The following is a 16032-nucleotide window of genomic DNA, read 5'->3' on the forward strand; positions in this document are numbered from 1 at the left end:
CTTTTTCTTTTTTTTTTTTTGTTGTTGAGTACCATAAGCCTTTTTGTCTTGATTTATGCAACACCTTCCTCTTTTTTTCCCTATTACTGTAAATGTAGAAAGCGACTCGATTTAAAGTTCTTCACAGCAAATGATGTAATTCAAATTTGCTGCTCGTATCTTAGCCTATATGTATATACCCTTTAAATAACATACCCATTTAGCATTTTTTTGTGTTTTTTCATGCTCTGATAAAAAATAATAAATGGTTAAAGCCCCTTATTTGCTAATGCTGTATTTTATAAATTTGTTGTAGAGGAAAGCGAATGTATAAAAAAAATGTTTTTTGTTTAGCCAGACTTGGACAACTTCTATTGTCATTTTGTATACACAGTGTGTAGACAAAACAAAATTTCGTTTTGTACAGCTTTCATGACATTTCCATTCCATCAAGTGTACCAGTAATCAAATGCAAACGGTGAGGGAGAAAAAACATGGTGCAAATAAAAACCCCTGCATTGATATGGAAGTTCAGAGCATTAAATATATATGTGCATTTATGCTGTGTTTTGGTTTGGTGTTATCAGTGTGATGTAAAGTCTGACATGATTTACACAACAGTTCACTTTTCTAAGGGCAGTGGGGTAGAAGCTGTTGCAGAATCTGCTGGACCTGCGTCGGATGCTGCGAAACCTCTTCCCACAAAGGCAGCAGGGATAACAGTCCATGATGGGGGTGTGAGGAGTCATTGATGATGTTACGGGCTCGGGCGCTGGGGTGAAATGTATTTTATGGAGGGAAGAGGAGCCCCGATAATCCTCTCAGCTGTTCTAACCACTCTTCTAATTTTCCTCCAGTCTGAGGCGCTGCAGCCTCCACACCTCACAGTGAGACAGCTGATCAGATTGATCTCTATGGTGCTTCTGTAGAAGGTCGTGAGGAGTGAGAGACTAAATAAATGAGACCTATTTTGAGAGTTTGTTTCATGTAGGTGAACAAGGACTGTAAATCGTTGATTGCAGTAACATCAAACCTTAGTGGTTTCCTCTAGAAGAATAACAGTTAAACAGTGAAGCTTTGGGCGATCCTCTGCACCAAACAGGGCACTATTAGCCATTAGCTAATCTGTTATGGTTAATTATTTTACTTGTTGAATTCAATTATGTTTCCCAGTGTTAACTGTGGTATTAGATCATAGCCCATTTCTTTCTCTCTAGAGTTAATATTGATCACAGCAGTAGATATCTGATATTTTATCTGCTGTGCAAAACTGTTGAATGAAAGTGTTTTTTGTTCATTCAAACTCTCTTCAGAATTACTTAAAAATGTCTATGCAAAAAAAAACAAGAAAATAGCTAATCAGTATTGAGTAAATTAATATACAATAGGAGTAACGTTATTATACACAATGTGAAATCTTAAACTTCAATTAATATTCTGTTAAATGCATTCATTTATTTTTGAAACACAAAGATATCGTTTGTGACAGTCTTTTTTAAAAGTTATTTGTAGGCCAAATACTTGCGCGGAGGCCTCTCCTCCCGTACCAAGATGGCGGCTTCATTAACGTTTCGCTTCATTGAACTGCGACCAAGGTGACGTCAAACCACATTCCTATTGGTTCACTTCTACCAACGTCACTTAAGCGACGGGCGGAATACTGGGCGCCATTTTGAAAAATAAAGAAGTGAAAACATTCCATATTAATCTTTTGTATTGTTATTATTGTTTTTTTTGTTAACTTTATATTTAAGGGACAAGAAACGGAAAATGGAGCCAACGGTGAGCTGGTCTCCCGAACAGACCGAGGCGCTCCTCTCCCTGTGGTCGGAGGAAAAAATTCAACGTGAGTTGGCAACACCGATAAGCAATAAGGAGCTTTTCAGGGAATGTCAGACAGTCTGGCTTCACAGTCAGAACAGAGTTCCTTAATTAAGCAGTGGAGGTAAACCTTAAACGCTTAGCTAACTTTATATGGGACCTTATAATCAACGAGGGAGCTGCTGTCGACAATGGGACAGAAACTCGATGCTAGATGCGGAAACGGATCCACTGTGAAAATATATGAGCAATCCATCATTTATCTACAAGCCCAATGCACTATCAGTAGCCTCATCCTTTATAAAAGAAGATATCTTTATTATTCGTTTATTCCTTGGGATCTTCTTTCAGAACATCAAAAATGTTCATTTCATTTCTTCTTTATATTAAATCTGTCCCCATCATTAACCCTGGTGAATTTTTAGCCCCTTAGTTTCTTAATTTGGTGATTTGCATCAACAACAAAAAAAAGGGGGGGAGGGGGTACAAAAATGTTGAGTTAGGGTAGTAGTTTCGAGGTGGATACTCTCTGATCTGAAGAATATCAACAGGTATATCTAAAATAAAAGATTGCAACAGAGTGAAATAATTTTTAGTCCTTTATAGAAAGTGAAAGGCTACACAAAATATTTCAAGGTACTGTTTTTGTATTTTTGATTATTATAGCTTAAGAAAACCCAACAAAAGAAGAAAAACTAAAGAAAACTTTTAGGAAATAAGAATAAGGCTTTTAAGCTCAAATGTTAAGTTGCTGAAAACTTTTGTCCATTTCTAGGCACTCAGTAGTTGGTTGTGTCGCATCTTAAATGAGTCACCGCATCATTGCGGCGTGGGATGAAGGCGATCAGCCTGCAGAGGTTTGATGGAAGCTCAGATTTGTCTATCTGCTGCGTTCAGGTCATCTGTCTTGCTTGGTTTGGTTTCTCATCCTTTCATCAACAGCCCATACATTTTCTACAGGGTTCAGGTCAGGGGAGCTTTTTGGTTAATCAGGTGCAGGAACATCATGGTCATTGAACCAGCTATTGGTACCTTCAGCAATGTAGGAAGGAGCAAAGTCCTGTTTAAAAAACAAAACAGCCTCTTCAGTTTATCAGCTGAAGAAAGTGGAAAGAATTCCCTACTATGATTTACTTTCTTCAGGAAACATTACTTATTTGCTTTTTTTCCATAGCCCAGGTTAGACACTTCTGAGGTCTCTGATCAGGATTTGCTTGACCTGAGGAATGTATGACTTATAAGTAGGGCTGCAACTAATGATTACTTTGCTAATCGATTAATCTGTAGATTATTTATTCTACTAATCCATTGAAAATCAGATAGCAAAAGGTTCCTTATAGACGTTTTTTACAGAATAATATCAGATGAAACTAAAACTTTTCCACTTGAGATTTTCTGGATAGAGCACATTGAAAGACGAAAAAAGTTTTTTTTTTTTATCTTAAATGCAATATATATATATATATATATATATATATATATATATATATATATATATATATATATATATATATATATATATATATATTAGTGCTGTCAATCGATTAAATTTTTTAAATCGCGATTAATCGCATCAATGCCTGAGTTAACTCGCGATTAATCGCATTTTAATCGCAAATTTTTTTTCTGATTGAAAATCATTTAAATACTCTCGATGACATACAAAAAATACATACAGGCTAGGTTTGTGCCAATGTTCTTTTTTTTAAATGAAAACAGGTCACAGACACTGATTTATGCCATAGAAACATATGGCAAGAAGATGGGGAGGCATGTAGCAAAAAATAACAAATATGTAGCCAAAAAAAAGGCCCTGAAAACAGGCTGATGTAAAAGACAGTCTTTACAGTTAATACAGTCTTTTGAACAAAGACAAGCATTTTACCCTACTGCTATAAAATGTAGTACAGTTAACATTAGATGTTAATTAACCAAGATAATAATGAACAATTTTCAATCAATACATCAAAATCAATAGACCGACATCACTAGATGGAGGTAGTCTATGCTCCAGAAAGTTACTTTTCAGCCTCTTAACAAAAATGAGAACACACACACCCACCCACACACAGACACACACACACACGATACCGACCTGTGGCGTACACAGACAGCAAGTGTGCCGTAGCAGATTCCATTTCACCTCAGTAATCAGTTTTCTCAGCGTTGCTACTAGTTACCAGACACTCAACTTGTTTGTTGGTGGTGGGGCTTAAAGAAAAGGCACTAGCGTCACCCAGTGTATGAGCGTCTTTTTTCCTTGAGGAAAAAAGACGCTCCATAGGCTTCAAGAGCGGAGGCTCTTGAAGCCTATGGAAAATGCATACACTGGGGGGAAATAGCCCCGCCTTCTCGCAGGCTGCAGCGGGATATACTTGGAAAATTGTACCATAAAACTACATAGCGTTAATCTCACGTTAAAAAAATTATCGCCGTTAAAATGGCCTCGCGTTAACGCGATAATAATGCGATAATTTTGACAGCACTAATATATATATATATATATATATTACAATTTCGGTATAATTACAGCTCTAAGAGGGTGCTCTGTCAGCTAAAGGGATATTTTAGAGTCTCCATGCTAGAGTTAACAATCGATTACTAAATTAGTTGAAGTTTATTTCAATAATCGATTCATTACTATTAATCCGATTAATTGTTTCAGCCCTACTCATAACCCTATTTTCAGCCTTGTTTGACTCCCATTTAAATTCCTAAACAGATCTTGCTTGACTATTTTCTCACGCCACCAATTTTTGCTGGTGCACCCTTCCCTGCCAACCTTCTTCCTTCCACTGAAGTTTCATTTAAAATGCATAGATTGAAAATTTCTGAACAACCAGCTTCTTAAGAGAGTAAATCAGTCATTTTAAACTTCAACCCTCAACAGCTGATGTTATGCTTTTATTTCTCCAATAAGAGCTCATTAGCAGAGCTTGACTGCAGCTTGTGAGATAGATTTTTGATTCAGCTGTGTAGGAAAATAGACACAGAGCCTGGAGGATTTCAGTGTGACATCCCTGGTCTAAAAGCTTAGGAATTGTTCAGTTAATGAGCTGATTAGGGTGTGAAGCTATGAGTTTCAGAAAATAAACTTCTTCATATTTTGTTTTATTTTATAAAACAGATTTGGGGATTTTCAGAATCTGTAAGGAATACTCAACATTAAATAGAAGGGAAAAAAAGTTTTAAAGAGACATTGGGACATATTATTATTCCGCCAATGACATTAGCTCTTTTCCTCAACATTATTAAAAAAACATCATGAATATATTCTGCTTTTATCAAAACACTTAATCAGATGATTTTTTTTTATGTTTTTTAGAAAATTAAATTACACCACTAAGGGATTGTCATAAATCACAACATTGATTGATCTATTTTCATTGTGGTGTTACGCAAAATTTCAAGTAGATAAACAGGCATCCCTGGAACCTTGAACCCTATATAGCAGGACATTTTGAAGCAATTGCTACAGGAGAGGAATCAATAAAAGATAATAAAAGGCACTTTAAAAAAGGATATTTATGTCATATGCATCATGATATCCAAAGCTATGCAGCATTAAAGTTTTTAAATGTAATGTTATTCTTTTTGACCCCTCGCAGATCAAGCTGCTGTGGCAAATATTTCGAATTCCTTCACCGGGAGTCTCCAAGGATCTAAAAAGAAGGAAAATACACGAGATGCTGTTTTCTACCCCATCAAAATGGAGGACTCTAATGCTTCGTGTTCAAGCAACGGGGCGGCTGAGTCTTCCTGGCAGACCTCAACCCTTTGGCAACCCAGCACCGTAGAAAGGAGAAGAGGTAAAGGCAAAGAGCTCGATTGCTGTTGTGGAAATAGAAACTTAGCTGTGGAGGTATAATGGTTGGGGATCACCTAACCTTAGGAGTGTTTGGATCTTCACCTCTGATTGTACTCTCTTGTTCTTTTTTCTCAGATAAGCCCACATGTAGTTGGTCAAAGAAGGAGGTCCTAACGCTGCTGACACATTGGGCCAATCCAGCCGTTCAGCAGGAGCTCAGTCGCAACGTGAGAAACAACGCCGTCTACAGCAGCCTCAGTGCCAGGCTGGCAGCGCTGGGGTACAACAAAACGGCCCAGAAGTGCAAAGAGAAACTGAAGAAGCTGAAGCAGGATTACAAGAGAATAAAGAACAGCAATCATTTGGACGGCGGGAAGAACATCTGGTTTGACATTATTGATCAGGTCCTCGGCGCGCCGCGTACCGCAGCCAGGAATCATCCAGAAACATCTGAGCTGTCCTCCGAAGAGCTCGCTCTGCCCGCTGTGTTTGAGGAGAACAGTAAAGGTAACCAGATGTAAATCCTACACTGCATTGTGCAGAAGTGAATGTTATTAGCTTTAAATGTGGAATTTATTTCAGGTAATTCACCTTCAACAAATGATTTTGAAACCTTCCCTGAGCCTTCACCCTCCGACATAAAGAAGGAAACAGATATCTTCGTCGTCAGAATTGAGGATGATGACACTCCATCGACAAGCACAGCGGGTTCCTCCTCTGCTCAGCAAATATCTGACATGTTTGCAATCAGCCGCGTTGGAAAAAGAAAATGTAGGTATACAAAAAGCTTAAATAGAAGCTAACACGGTAGCTGCCTTAAAGAGGAGCATATTCATGTTTTTTTTTTTTCTAAACAGATGTCCACACATGTAGCTGGTCTAAAAAGGAGGTCCAAGCATTATTGGCATATTGGGCCAATCCGGCCGTCCAGGAGGAGCTCCGTCGCAACGTGAGGAACAACGCCGTCTATAACAGCCTCAGCTCCAAACTGGCTTCGCTGGGATTCAACAAGTCCGCACAGAAATGCAAGGAGAAAATCAAGAAGCTAAAGCAGGACTACAGGAGGGTCAAAAACAGTCAACATGTTGGCTGGGCTAGGACTGCCTGGTTCGGGATTCTGGATGAAGTCCTTGGTTCTCAGGGCGCCACATCGAAACATTCAGAAGCTCCAAAGTCTTCATCAGGAGAGCCAAATGAGACGGACATGGAGCCTGAGGGTTAGTGAAGAAATACAATCAGTAAACGACTTAAGTTAATGTCTAAAAAAGATGTTATATTTCCACCTGCTTATAAGTTCATAGCAGGTTTACACTGGAAAAAATCTAGATAAGTAATTTTTTTCTTAAAATAAGTGTATTTGTTCTAGGATTGAGGAGGTAAAAGAGACATTTTGCCAATGGAACGAGATAATTTACTCTTAAAGTAAGAAAAAACAATTACATAGTCTTATTTCAAGTGCATAGTATCTAATTATCTGATTTTAAGAGTAAAAATTTTCATTCCATTGGTAAACTACCTCATTTACATACTCAAATTAAATAAATACACTTAATTTAAGAAATTTTTACTTTTTTCTAGATAGTTTTTCCAGTGTAGTAACAGGGTTCATGTGCAGTCTGGGAACGTTTAGAGTTTGGTTTTCCAGGTCTGAAGAAAAGCCTTGACAAATATTCTTAACCCCTTTTCTCTCTGTTCTGGTTCTGTATAATATCACAGATGCATATAAGTGGTCGCCTGATGAGGTCCAGGTGCTCATCACCCTCTGGGCGCAGCCAAACATTCAGAAGCAGCTTCTCACCTCAGAAGAAAACGATGAAGTCTTCACGTACCTCAGCGACGAACTGGCTCAGGTTGGCTTCAGCAAGTCGCCCCAGCAGTGCAGTCTGAAAGTGGACAAACTCAAGCAGGAGTACACAAAACTCAAACAAAGGGGGGTAAATGTGAGTGATAAAAGTGACTGGTTTGCCATCATGGATAGTGTTCTCTTCCCCGAAGGAGAAGCGTCCACAGAGCGTAATTTATCCGCTGTGCTGACGGCCTCCAACCCCCATGAAGGTGAGGAAGAACGTTTGGTGACAAACATTCGGTTTTATATTTGATTCTAAATTTGCGTCACTTTGAATAGATTTTTCACACACCGTTTGGGCGACTGAGGAAGTTGATGCGCTTCTCACCAAATGGGCTGAGGAGCATGTCCAGGAGCAGCTAAAATCCACCCAGGATGACGAGAGGGTGTACGCTCAGCTGAGCTCAGAGCTGGCCACGCTGGGCTTCGATAAGACCACCAGCCAGTGCAGGACAAAGCTCCGACTGCTCAAACAAGAGTATGGAAGGATAAAGGAGCAGAAAGACTCCAAAGCGCAAAAGAGTAAATGGTTTGCCATCATGGAGAAGATTTTTGGCTACCCTAAGCCAGAAATGCTGTCAAATCCTGCACCTCTGGAGACATCACAAAATAAAAGAGCTGAAAGACTGGAGGGTAAAGATGAGCACCAACATGTAGAGCTAACCACGCTATTATCGTTTGATTACAGAAACATAAATATTTACTAGTTCATTTATGTTGCATCTCACTTTAATATAATATAATGAAAAACATTCATTTATTTAAGACATTTTAATCAAAAGCTTAATTTGTTTTTTGTTAACGTTAAGTATTTTTAAAGTTATACAAAAAGAAAGTTTTAATGTGGGGCCTTTAATGTTGCTTTTTATTCAGAAGTGGCATTTTTTTTTTAAAGTGCAGTCTATAGCCCGTCTCTTGAATCAGTCTGTGGTACATATTTAAGCACCACCTTAAATGAATAGTACACCCAAAACATGATTAGCCTTCATTTTCTACTCACCCCCATGCTGAACAACACCCTGGAGTACTTTTTTGATATCTCAAATGCATCTGGAGATCTGGGAGGCTTCTTGCTGTCTGCTGACATTCACATAATGGAGGTCTATGGCGCCCGAGACAGAAAGGTCCATAAAAGTCCACAAAAAACGTGTCAATATTCCTCCATACTGCTCGTCCAATGTATTCCAAGTGTCCTGAGTGGGTAGCATCCAGAATTTACTCGAAACGAAGTCATTTAGAATGTTTTTAGAGCATAAACAGTAGTGTATAGAATTTCCTGAAAGCGCGCACATGCGCGCTCACGACGCTACGGAAGCCGGCAGACCAAACCAGATGAAAGTGCGCATTCAGCTCGGCAAAGAACTGATGCTCTTCCTCAACACTGAAGTCCTGAGACATTTTTCTTTCGTTGTTTCTTTCTTTGCACAGGTAAACAGCACATTTCTTCTTCTACGGTTGCATTATTGGCAGAGCAGACGCTGAATGCGCACTTTCATCTGGTTTGGTCTGCCGGCTTCCGTAGCGTCGTGAACTCGCAGGTGCGTGCTTTCAGGAAATCCTATACACTACTGTTTATGCTCTAAAAACATTCTAAATGACTTTGTTTCGAGTAAATTCTGGATGCTACCCACTCAGGACACTTGGAATACATTGGACGAGCAGTATGGAGGAATATTGACACGTTTTTTGTGGACTTTTATGGACCTTTCTGTCTCGGTCACCATAGACCTCCATTATTTGAATGTCAGCAGACAGCAAGAAGCCTCCCAGATCTCCAGATGCATTTGAGATATCAAAAAAGTACTCCAGGGTGTTGTTCAGCATGGAGGTGAGTAGAAAATGAAGGCTAATCATGTTTTGGGTGTACTATTCCTTTAATCTGTTATACACACCTTATTAATTTCCTAATGCTTGTATGAACCTTTCTTCAACATAAGTTAACCTTATCCTGCAGTTAACTTTGTCTCTACACCTTTTTAATCACTATATTTGCTTCCGCCTAACTTTTCTGTTAATATATTATAATTTTGCACCTTTTTGTAACTTTTTTTTCTTCCACTTTCCATAAATATGCACATTTTTAGTTTTTCTCCCTTTACTTAACTTTCCAATTAATATACCAATTCACTTTTATCTGACACTGTTTCTCTTTTCACCTAATTTTCCATCATTATGCTTTCTTTTTTATCACTCTTTGGACGTTGGGGTTCTTTAGCTATTTCTGTTTGTTGGTTCTGTACCCTTTTTCGTGAGGAATGCTAGTAACACTGTGCTGACAGACAGTGAAAGCAGCAGTCTTCCTAATTCCAAAAAAAAAAAAAAAAAGAAAAATAATAAAAGTTCTTTCTTAACCCTCTCAGGCTCAAATTAAGTTGTAGTTGCAGGAAAAAAAACTGATATTTGGAGAAAATTATCATATGGTGCAGTAAGATACAATTCAGACTTTTTCTTGAGAGAGACCTTCACATGCAATGAATTCTGGGATGTTGCAGATTTGCAACAGTGGCCCGGAGTAGTACATTAACACTGAAGACTGAATCTGATATGAACGTTAACTTTATTAGAATGTCACAAACAAAAAATTAACAAAACAAAACTTGAAAAAAAAAAATTTTCCCTCACAAAATTAGAGACTTTTTCCTCAAACCTTTTCTCCACCGACATCTCAAAACCTCTTGAGAAGGGCGTTTATGTTAAACTGTTGCTCAAAATATTGGCAAACTAGTAGATAAAGCATGTAGCATCCATTGGTACCTGTTTGGGCACACGTTGCAAATCCACAACATAGAAATCGAGATTCCTCTGGTGAAAAACCCAGAGGAGATCAAATCTATTTTGCATGTGCCATATCTATACACATTCGTGATTCATCTTATGTAGTTTTGATTTCAAAATAATGGAAATTGGTAGTGATACTTGCATGAAATTGGTGCTTAGAAAATCTGTTTCAGTGACATCCTGGACTCAGCCATGTTGAAAGTGAGTCATCAGTGTCATCTGGTGAGCTGGAGAGAATCTGTTTGTTGCAAATGCACAACTAAGTCCTTCTGTTGTACTTCTGAGTAACAAAATCTCTTAAAATATGGATGTGGAGTAATTAGCCTAATAGCATTTAGCTGTTGCAGATCTGCAACATCTGCCTGGAGAGGGTTAATTGGTCATATCTAATAATATCTAAATCTAATAAATGTCACTTTTTTAGATTTAGTTGATGTTGAGGTTTTTCTAAACTGAGATGCATCCGTGTTGTTAAAAGCTCTTCAAAAATAGATGTTTAATGCCTCACTAATAAAAAGATGAAGTTAGAACACATCAGCCTCAGTAATTTCATGGTTTAGTGCATTTATGGCCATCTGCTGATGTTAGCGTATCCTTTTGTTCTCAGGCTGTGGCTTATCCATCCCCTCTCTGTGCCTCCTGGTTCCCACCCTACGCCTGATGTGTGCCTTTGCCTGGAAGGTGATCCAGAGCGGTAATGTGGCACATTACCGGAAAGTGGAGGAGCTGGTGTTGCTGGTGACGGAGCTGGCTCCAGAGCTGCTTACGTCGAGGGAGAGAGTGCAGCTCCTGCTCAGACTGAGGGCACGGGTAACTGAGCAAATCAACATCATGTTGAGAAATACAATACTTAAAGATAAATGAGAAATAAAAACATATTAGGCTTTTTTATACCTCTGTTTCAGTTTGTGCTTGAGTTGTGTCAAAATAAAAGCACAGCTAACCTGCTAAACATCCAACCCCACCTGAAAATTATTAAAGATCTCAAGATGAGCGCTGACTGCAACCAAGAGGTAGGTATAATCAACCTTTTTTAAACTTTGCCAAAAGCAGTAAAACTATTTCTTCTATCAAATTAACATGAGTATTTTATGGCTTTTATGTTTTATAATAACATGAATGGTTTATTAGTGTCTTTATCGTGATAAAGACACTTTTTGCATCAAACTATTGCAAAGGACAGCTAACACTTTTTAACTCTTTTTTTGGTTTTCACTCTACCTTAAAGGACCTGAATGAGTTGGAGAGTTCAAAGTCAAATTTCGTAGAGGTTGTTTATGCCTTGGTTGAGAACGCAAAGGAAAGAAAGAGGTTTTTTACGGTGGGAATCTAAAACAGCGGTTATGATTCAAGCAGGATCTCATGGTTAATCACTTTCATTAGAAGCTTAACTTGCTCGTGGTGTTTGTTTTCTCAGGACGTCTTTCCGATCCACTACGGACAAGAGTATGAAGCCACCCTGCAAAGACTGGTTTGGAAATTCATTTCCAGATTGGACAATCTATTGCCCATTCCTGATATAAAACAGGTAAACTTCCTTGTCTTGTTCGTGCCAATATATACAGATTTACATTCTACAAAGATGAACACTTCTTTGTATATTTTTGTTCACAAAATATGTTTTTTAAATTGCCACTCGTTCATTTACCTTTTTCCTTTTATTGCTGTTGATGCCAACACTAACTAATTGCCAAAATGAATGGCATTTCTTTAAATGAATTCATTTTTGTTATTATTTTGATACCGGTTACAGACTGCAGAGTGGCTCAGCAGCGCCCCCTCTGTCATGGAAGAATGTGGGAAGCTAGTTTTGGATCCAGAACAGCTGAAGACGCTGCTAAACTTCCAGGAGCAACAAACAGGAAATCCAAACAAAAGTAAATTACCAAAGCCTAAAAACAAAACAAATAAAGTCTATGGCAAGCCTTTTTAACATAGATTCGGTTTCGTCTGACCATCCATAATTACGTTCCAGATATCTTAAAATACATTTTGACCATACAAAAACCACATTTTGACTATCTGGAATGGTAATTTAAGATATCTATGTTTACATTCTGATTAGGAAGAATAATAATTCAAGATATCTTAAATTACATTTTGCCTAGTCAAAATTCCTTTCAAGATATCTCAAATTACGACACCGGATTTGTCATTTGAAGCATCACACGCTGATTTAACTTTTCCTCCTTTGGATTAAACTGACAGTAAGGAATGTTTTAGGAATTATCTCCTGGAAGCCAATTAAAAAGATCATTACACTTTTTGACTGGTCAGGATGTCAATTTAAGATATCTTTAATGGAAAAGCTGAATAATTCAAGATATCTTTAATTAATTTAGAGATATCTTAAAAGGAATTTCGAATAGTCAAAATTACAATTCGAGATATCTTTAAATTTGTTTTGTCTAGTCATTATTTGCTTCTAAGATATCTATAATTGAGTTTTCACTAGTCAAAACTGCATATCTCCTATCCTAAAATACATTGAAGATATCATGAATTGTGGTGGCATTTGAGATATCTTTAATTAGAATTATGACTAGTCAAAACTAAAATCAAGATATCTTGAAATTACTTTATGACTAGTCGTAATTTAATCGTAGATATCTGAAATGTGTATCCTAAATTGACGTCTCCAAACAAGTTAATGGTAAATCTGAAATCATTTCGACTAGTCAGAATGTAATTAGAGATATCCCGAATAAGTATTTTGGCTAGTAAAAATATAATTAGAGATATCTTAAAATCGGTAAAACGTCTAGTCATCAAACAATTTGAGATATCTTGAACGTAAAGGCGGTACAACCGAATTTATGTTAAAACGACTTGCCATATAAAGTCAGCTTACTTGTTCTCATGTGTTTTTTAATATTTATCTGTTTTTCTGATACAGGCCTGCCACAGGCTCAGAAAATGTTTTTGCCTTCGCTCTCTCTCCGTCTGAAACCGAACTTGAAGCAGCCTTCAGCAGTCCAAAACAAAGGTTCAGCTGCTGTTCCTGCCCCTGCTGCTGACGACGATGTTGATTATGATGATGATGATGAGGAAGAAAGCCAAATGTATGACCATTCACGTCTACAGAACCTGAAAGATAAACAGACTGATGGTTTGGTAGCTGCCAAATGTTCAAGTAGGTATCCAGAAGGGTATTCACACTGTTTTTTACAGTTGAATGCAGAAGAAACTTTTAGCAGTTGTCTATTTTTTTTTTCCTGTTTTGGAGCAATGTTGGTTTTTGTTTTTTTAATCATTAATTTTGGTATAAGGGATAAACAAAAGAATCATACAAGTTGTCGTCAAATAATGGTTTTTATTTAGGAAAATAGGCGATCTAAAAAGACCTTCCCTGACAAACGTTGGTTGGTTTACAGAAAAAGCATTTTGTCCTGATCAACGTCAGAGCTCAGGATTAAGCAAACCCTGGTAGAATTGGCAAAATGGAGAGTTTCATGGGGGAAAACTCAGCTGAACAGAAGGGAAAATGAGGCTTATCTTCACATTTGCCAAATCATATTTTAATGAACAGAAAAAGGGTAGAAGTTTTGCAAGGTGTGGGTCTGATTACATTTGGTGTAAAGTTAGCTCAGCTATTCTGAAAAAGACTGTACTTGCATAGCAGTGGTGGTGTGATGGCCTGGGACTACTTTAGGCTCCAGTGTCTGGACAATGTGGGGAACCTCATAGAAAAACGAAGGAAAATGTTCCAACCCTAAGCTCATGTGAAGCAGGACAACAATCCAAAGACCCTAACAAGTACAACTCTGAGTGGATGACATATTTAAAGTGGCCTAGTCAAAGCCCAGTCTTAAATCTGCCTTTATGACATCAATATTACACATCTGTTGGCAATTATTACTGCTAATTGTGGCACAGCTACCATAGTTATTACCTTTATAAAGCAATAATGTGTTCACATAGGGCCAGGTTGGTCTGGATAGCTTTTCTACCTTATATGAATACTTGCAAAAATATGTTTTGTTTTCTTAAAAATTAGAGTTGTCTTTGTTTTATGATGACATTTATTTGTAGAACTAAAATAAACCTGTAAGGTAGAAAAAGTTTGTTCTATAAGAAGTGCAGCTGATAGTTTTTCTCTTGCAGGTGTCGTCTCTGCACCTTTAAAACTGCACCGCTGCTCCATGTGTTCCTTTACTGACACCAACGTTTCTGCACTTCTCAGTCACATCAGACAGGAGCATCTAAGTCCGTTTGAAGATGCTTTTGAAGAGAACCTCTTTCAAAACACCAGCATGGGGCTCAATTGTGAGTTTTCCAGCGAGCTCCTATCAAATGTAGCAGCCTCAAACAGCCAAGGTCCTCCATATCAGTGTGACAAGTGTGATAAAAGGTACCTCTCCAAATCGTCCCTGATCGTTCACTATCGGATCCACACGGGCGAGACTCCGTACCTTTGCTCCCACTGTGGCCAGGGGTTCAGGTCCTCGGCCTACCTCGACTTGCACATGCGCGTCCACACTGGAGAGCGACGCTACAAGTGTCATATCTGTGGAAAGACGTCTAACCAGCACCTGACGAGGCACATGCGCATGCATAGAGGGGAGAAGAACTACCTGTGCACCGAGTGCGGAAAGGCGTTTCTGTCCAACGGAGAGCTGAAGCTTCACATGCGGTACCACACGGGGGAAAGGCCATACATTTGCAAACACTGCGGGAAAGGCTTCATCGCCAAATGCCTGCTGACGGTGCACACTCGTCGACACACCGGAGAGAATCCCTACAGGTGTCCCATGTGTCCGAAATCCTTTCCCACACTGAGAGCACAAAAAAAGCACCTGAAGATTCACTCCAACAAGAAGTCCTTACAGTGTTTGGAATGTGGTCGGATCTTCAGGCTGGAGGACACTTTTAAACTTCACGTTAAAACACATGAACTGTTATAGACTCATTTTAGTAGGATTCTGGAATTTCAACATTCAGATTAGATGTTTGCCAAATATTTAAGGTTTTAAAACTTCACAGCCTCGGTTGTCTGTTGAAATATTATGTCTTTAAAGAAAGGAAAGAAAAAAAAACAGTTCAAGTTTGCAGTGCAATTATTTCATTATACTGTAAAGCTAGCATTCCAAAAATAAAAGAACTGAAATGACTGAAAATTTTTATTTTGTGCTGATGGTTTTATGATTACTCTGAAAATAAAAAATAATCACGATTTATCCTTTTCTTTTATCTATATTTTAAGTTGTACATGATTTACCCAAAAGAAAGAACTTAAAGTGAATATAAACTAACATAAAATGGTTATAGCTTATAAGACCTGTTGAATATCCAAATGTTGGAGTCTAAACTTTGTCATAAGGCCCAAAAAATATATATTATTAAAAATAAACAAAGCTTTTTATATTTTAATTAGACAAACAGTGGTCCAATGTTTGTTTAGGAAAACAATGTGCAAATCATCAGCATAATGAATGAAGGATAAATGATATATTTTGCAAACATTAAGCTGATTTTATTTTCCAATGTTGAATTGTATGTTTGCTAAATGTCCTCTTTAGCTCAACATTTAGCTGAAGATGAAGTGAGATGTTTAGTAAAAATGTATGTCGCAAATTATTTGAAGATAGCTTATTTGTTAAACTTTTTAATAAAAGAATCTGCATAATTTAGCTAAATGCAGCAAAGCATTTTCTACACATTAAGAAAATTTTGTTATAATTCATTAAATATTTAGCTAAATACTCTATGAAGTATAGAATCCCTTAAGTCGGTCCTTGAGGGCCAACTTTGGGGATGTCTGGCGTTAATAAATGTTTAACGTGCTAATATGAGGAGTTTA

The 16032-nt window shown here is 37.8% G+C and overlaps 1 protein-coding gene across 1 annotated transcript; it reads left to right on the top strand.

The window, feature by feature from the left end:
* Positions 1-1630: 1630 nt before the first annotated feature.
* LOC119791995 lies at positions 1631-15396 on the top strand. The gene is made up of 14 exons (XM_038298419.1): positions 1631-1825; positions 5409-5609; positions 5744-6115; positions 6191-6379; positions 6466-6825; positions 7325-7663; positions 7734-8087; positions 10840-11042; positions 11138-11245; positions 11461-11553; positions 11650-11760; positions 11986-12109; positions 13129-13365; positions 14337-15396. The coding sequence occupies exons 1-14, from the start codon at positions 1750-1752 to the stop codon at positions 15134-15136; spliced, it is 3567 nt and encodes a 1188-aa protein (XP_038154347.1). The 5' UTR covers positions 1631-1749; the 3' UTR covers positions 15137-15396.
* Positions 15397-16032: the final 636 nt, after the last annotated feature.

Source organism: Cyprinodon tularosa, unplaced genomic scaffold (genome assembly GCF_016077235.1).
Source record: "Cyprinodon tularosa strain WSP-4 unplaced genomic scaffold, ASM1607723v1 ctg111, whole genome shotgun sequence".
NCBI classification, from domain to species: domain Eukaryota; kingdom Metazoa; phylum Chordata; class Actinopteri; order Cyprinodontiformes; family Cyprinodontidae; genus Cyprinodon; species Cyprinodon tularosa.

Bases quoted from the DNA above. Each gene is read 5' to 3' on its own strand.
- LOC119791995 (XM_038298419.1), top strand. From the start codon at position 1,750: ATGGAGCCAACGGTGAGCTGGTCTCCCGAACAGACCGAGGCGCTCCTC. The intron at 11,761-11,985 runs GTAAACTTCCTT...TACCGGTTACAG, and splicing joins CCATTCCTGATATAAAACAG to ACTGCAGAGTGGCTCAGCAG. The intron at 13,366-14,336 runs GTAGGTATCCAG...TTTCTCTTGCAG, and splicing joins GGTAGCTGCCAAATGTTCAA to GTGTCGTCTCTGCACCTTTA.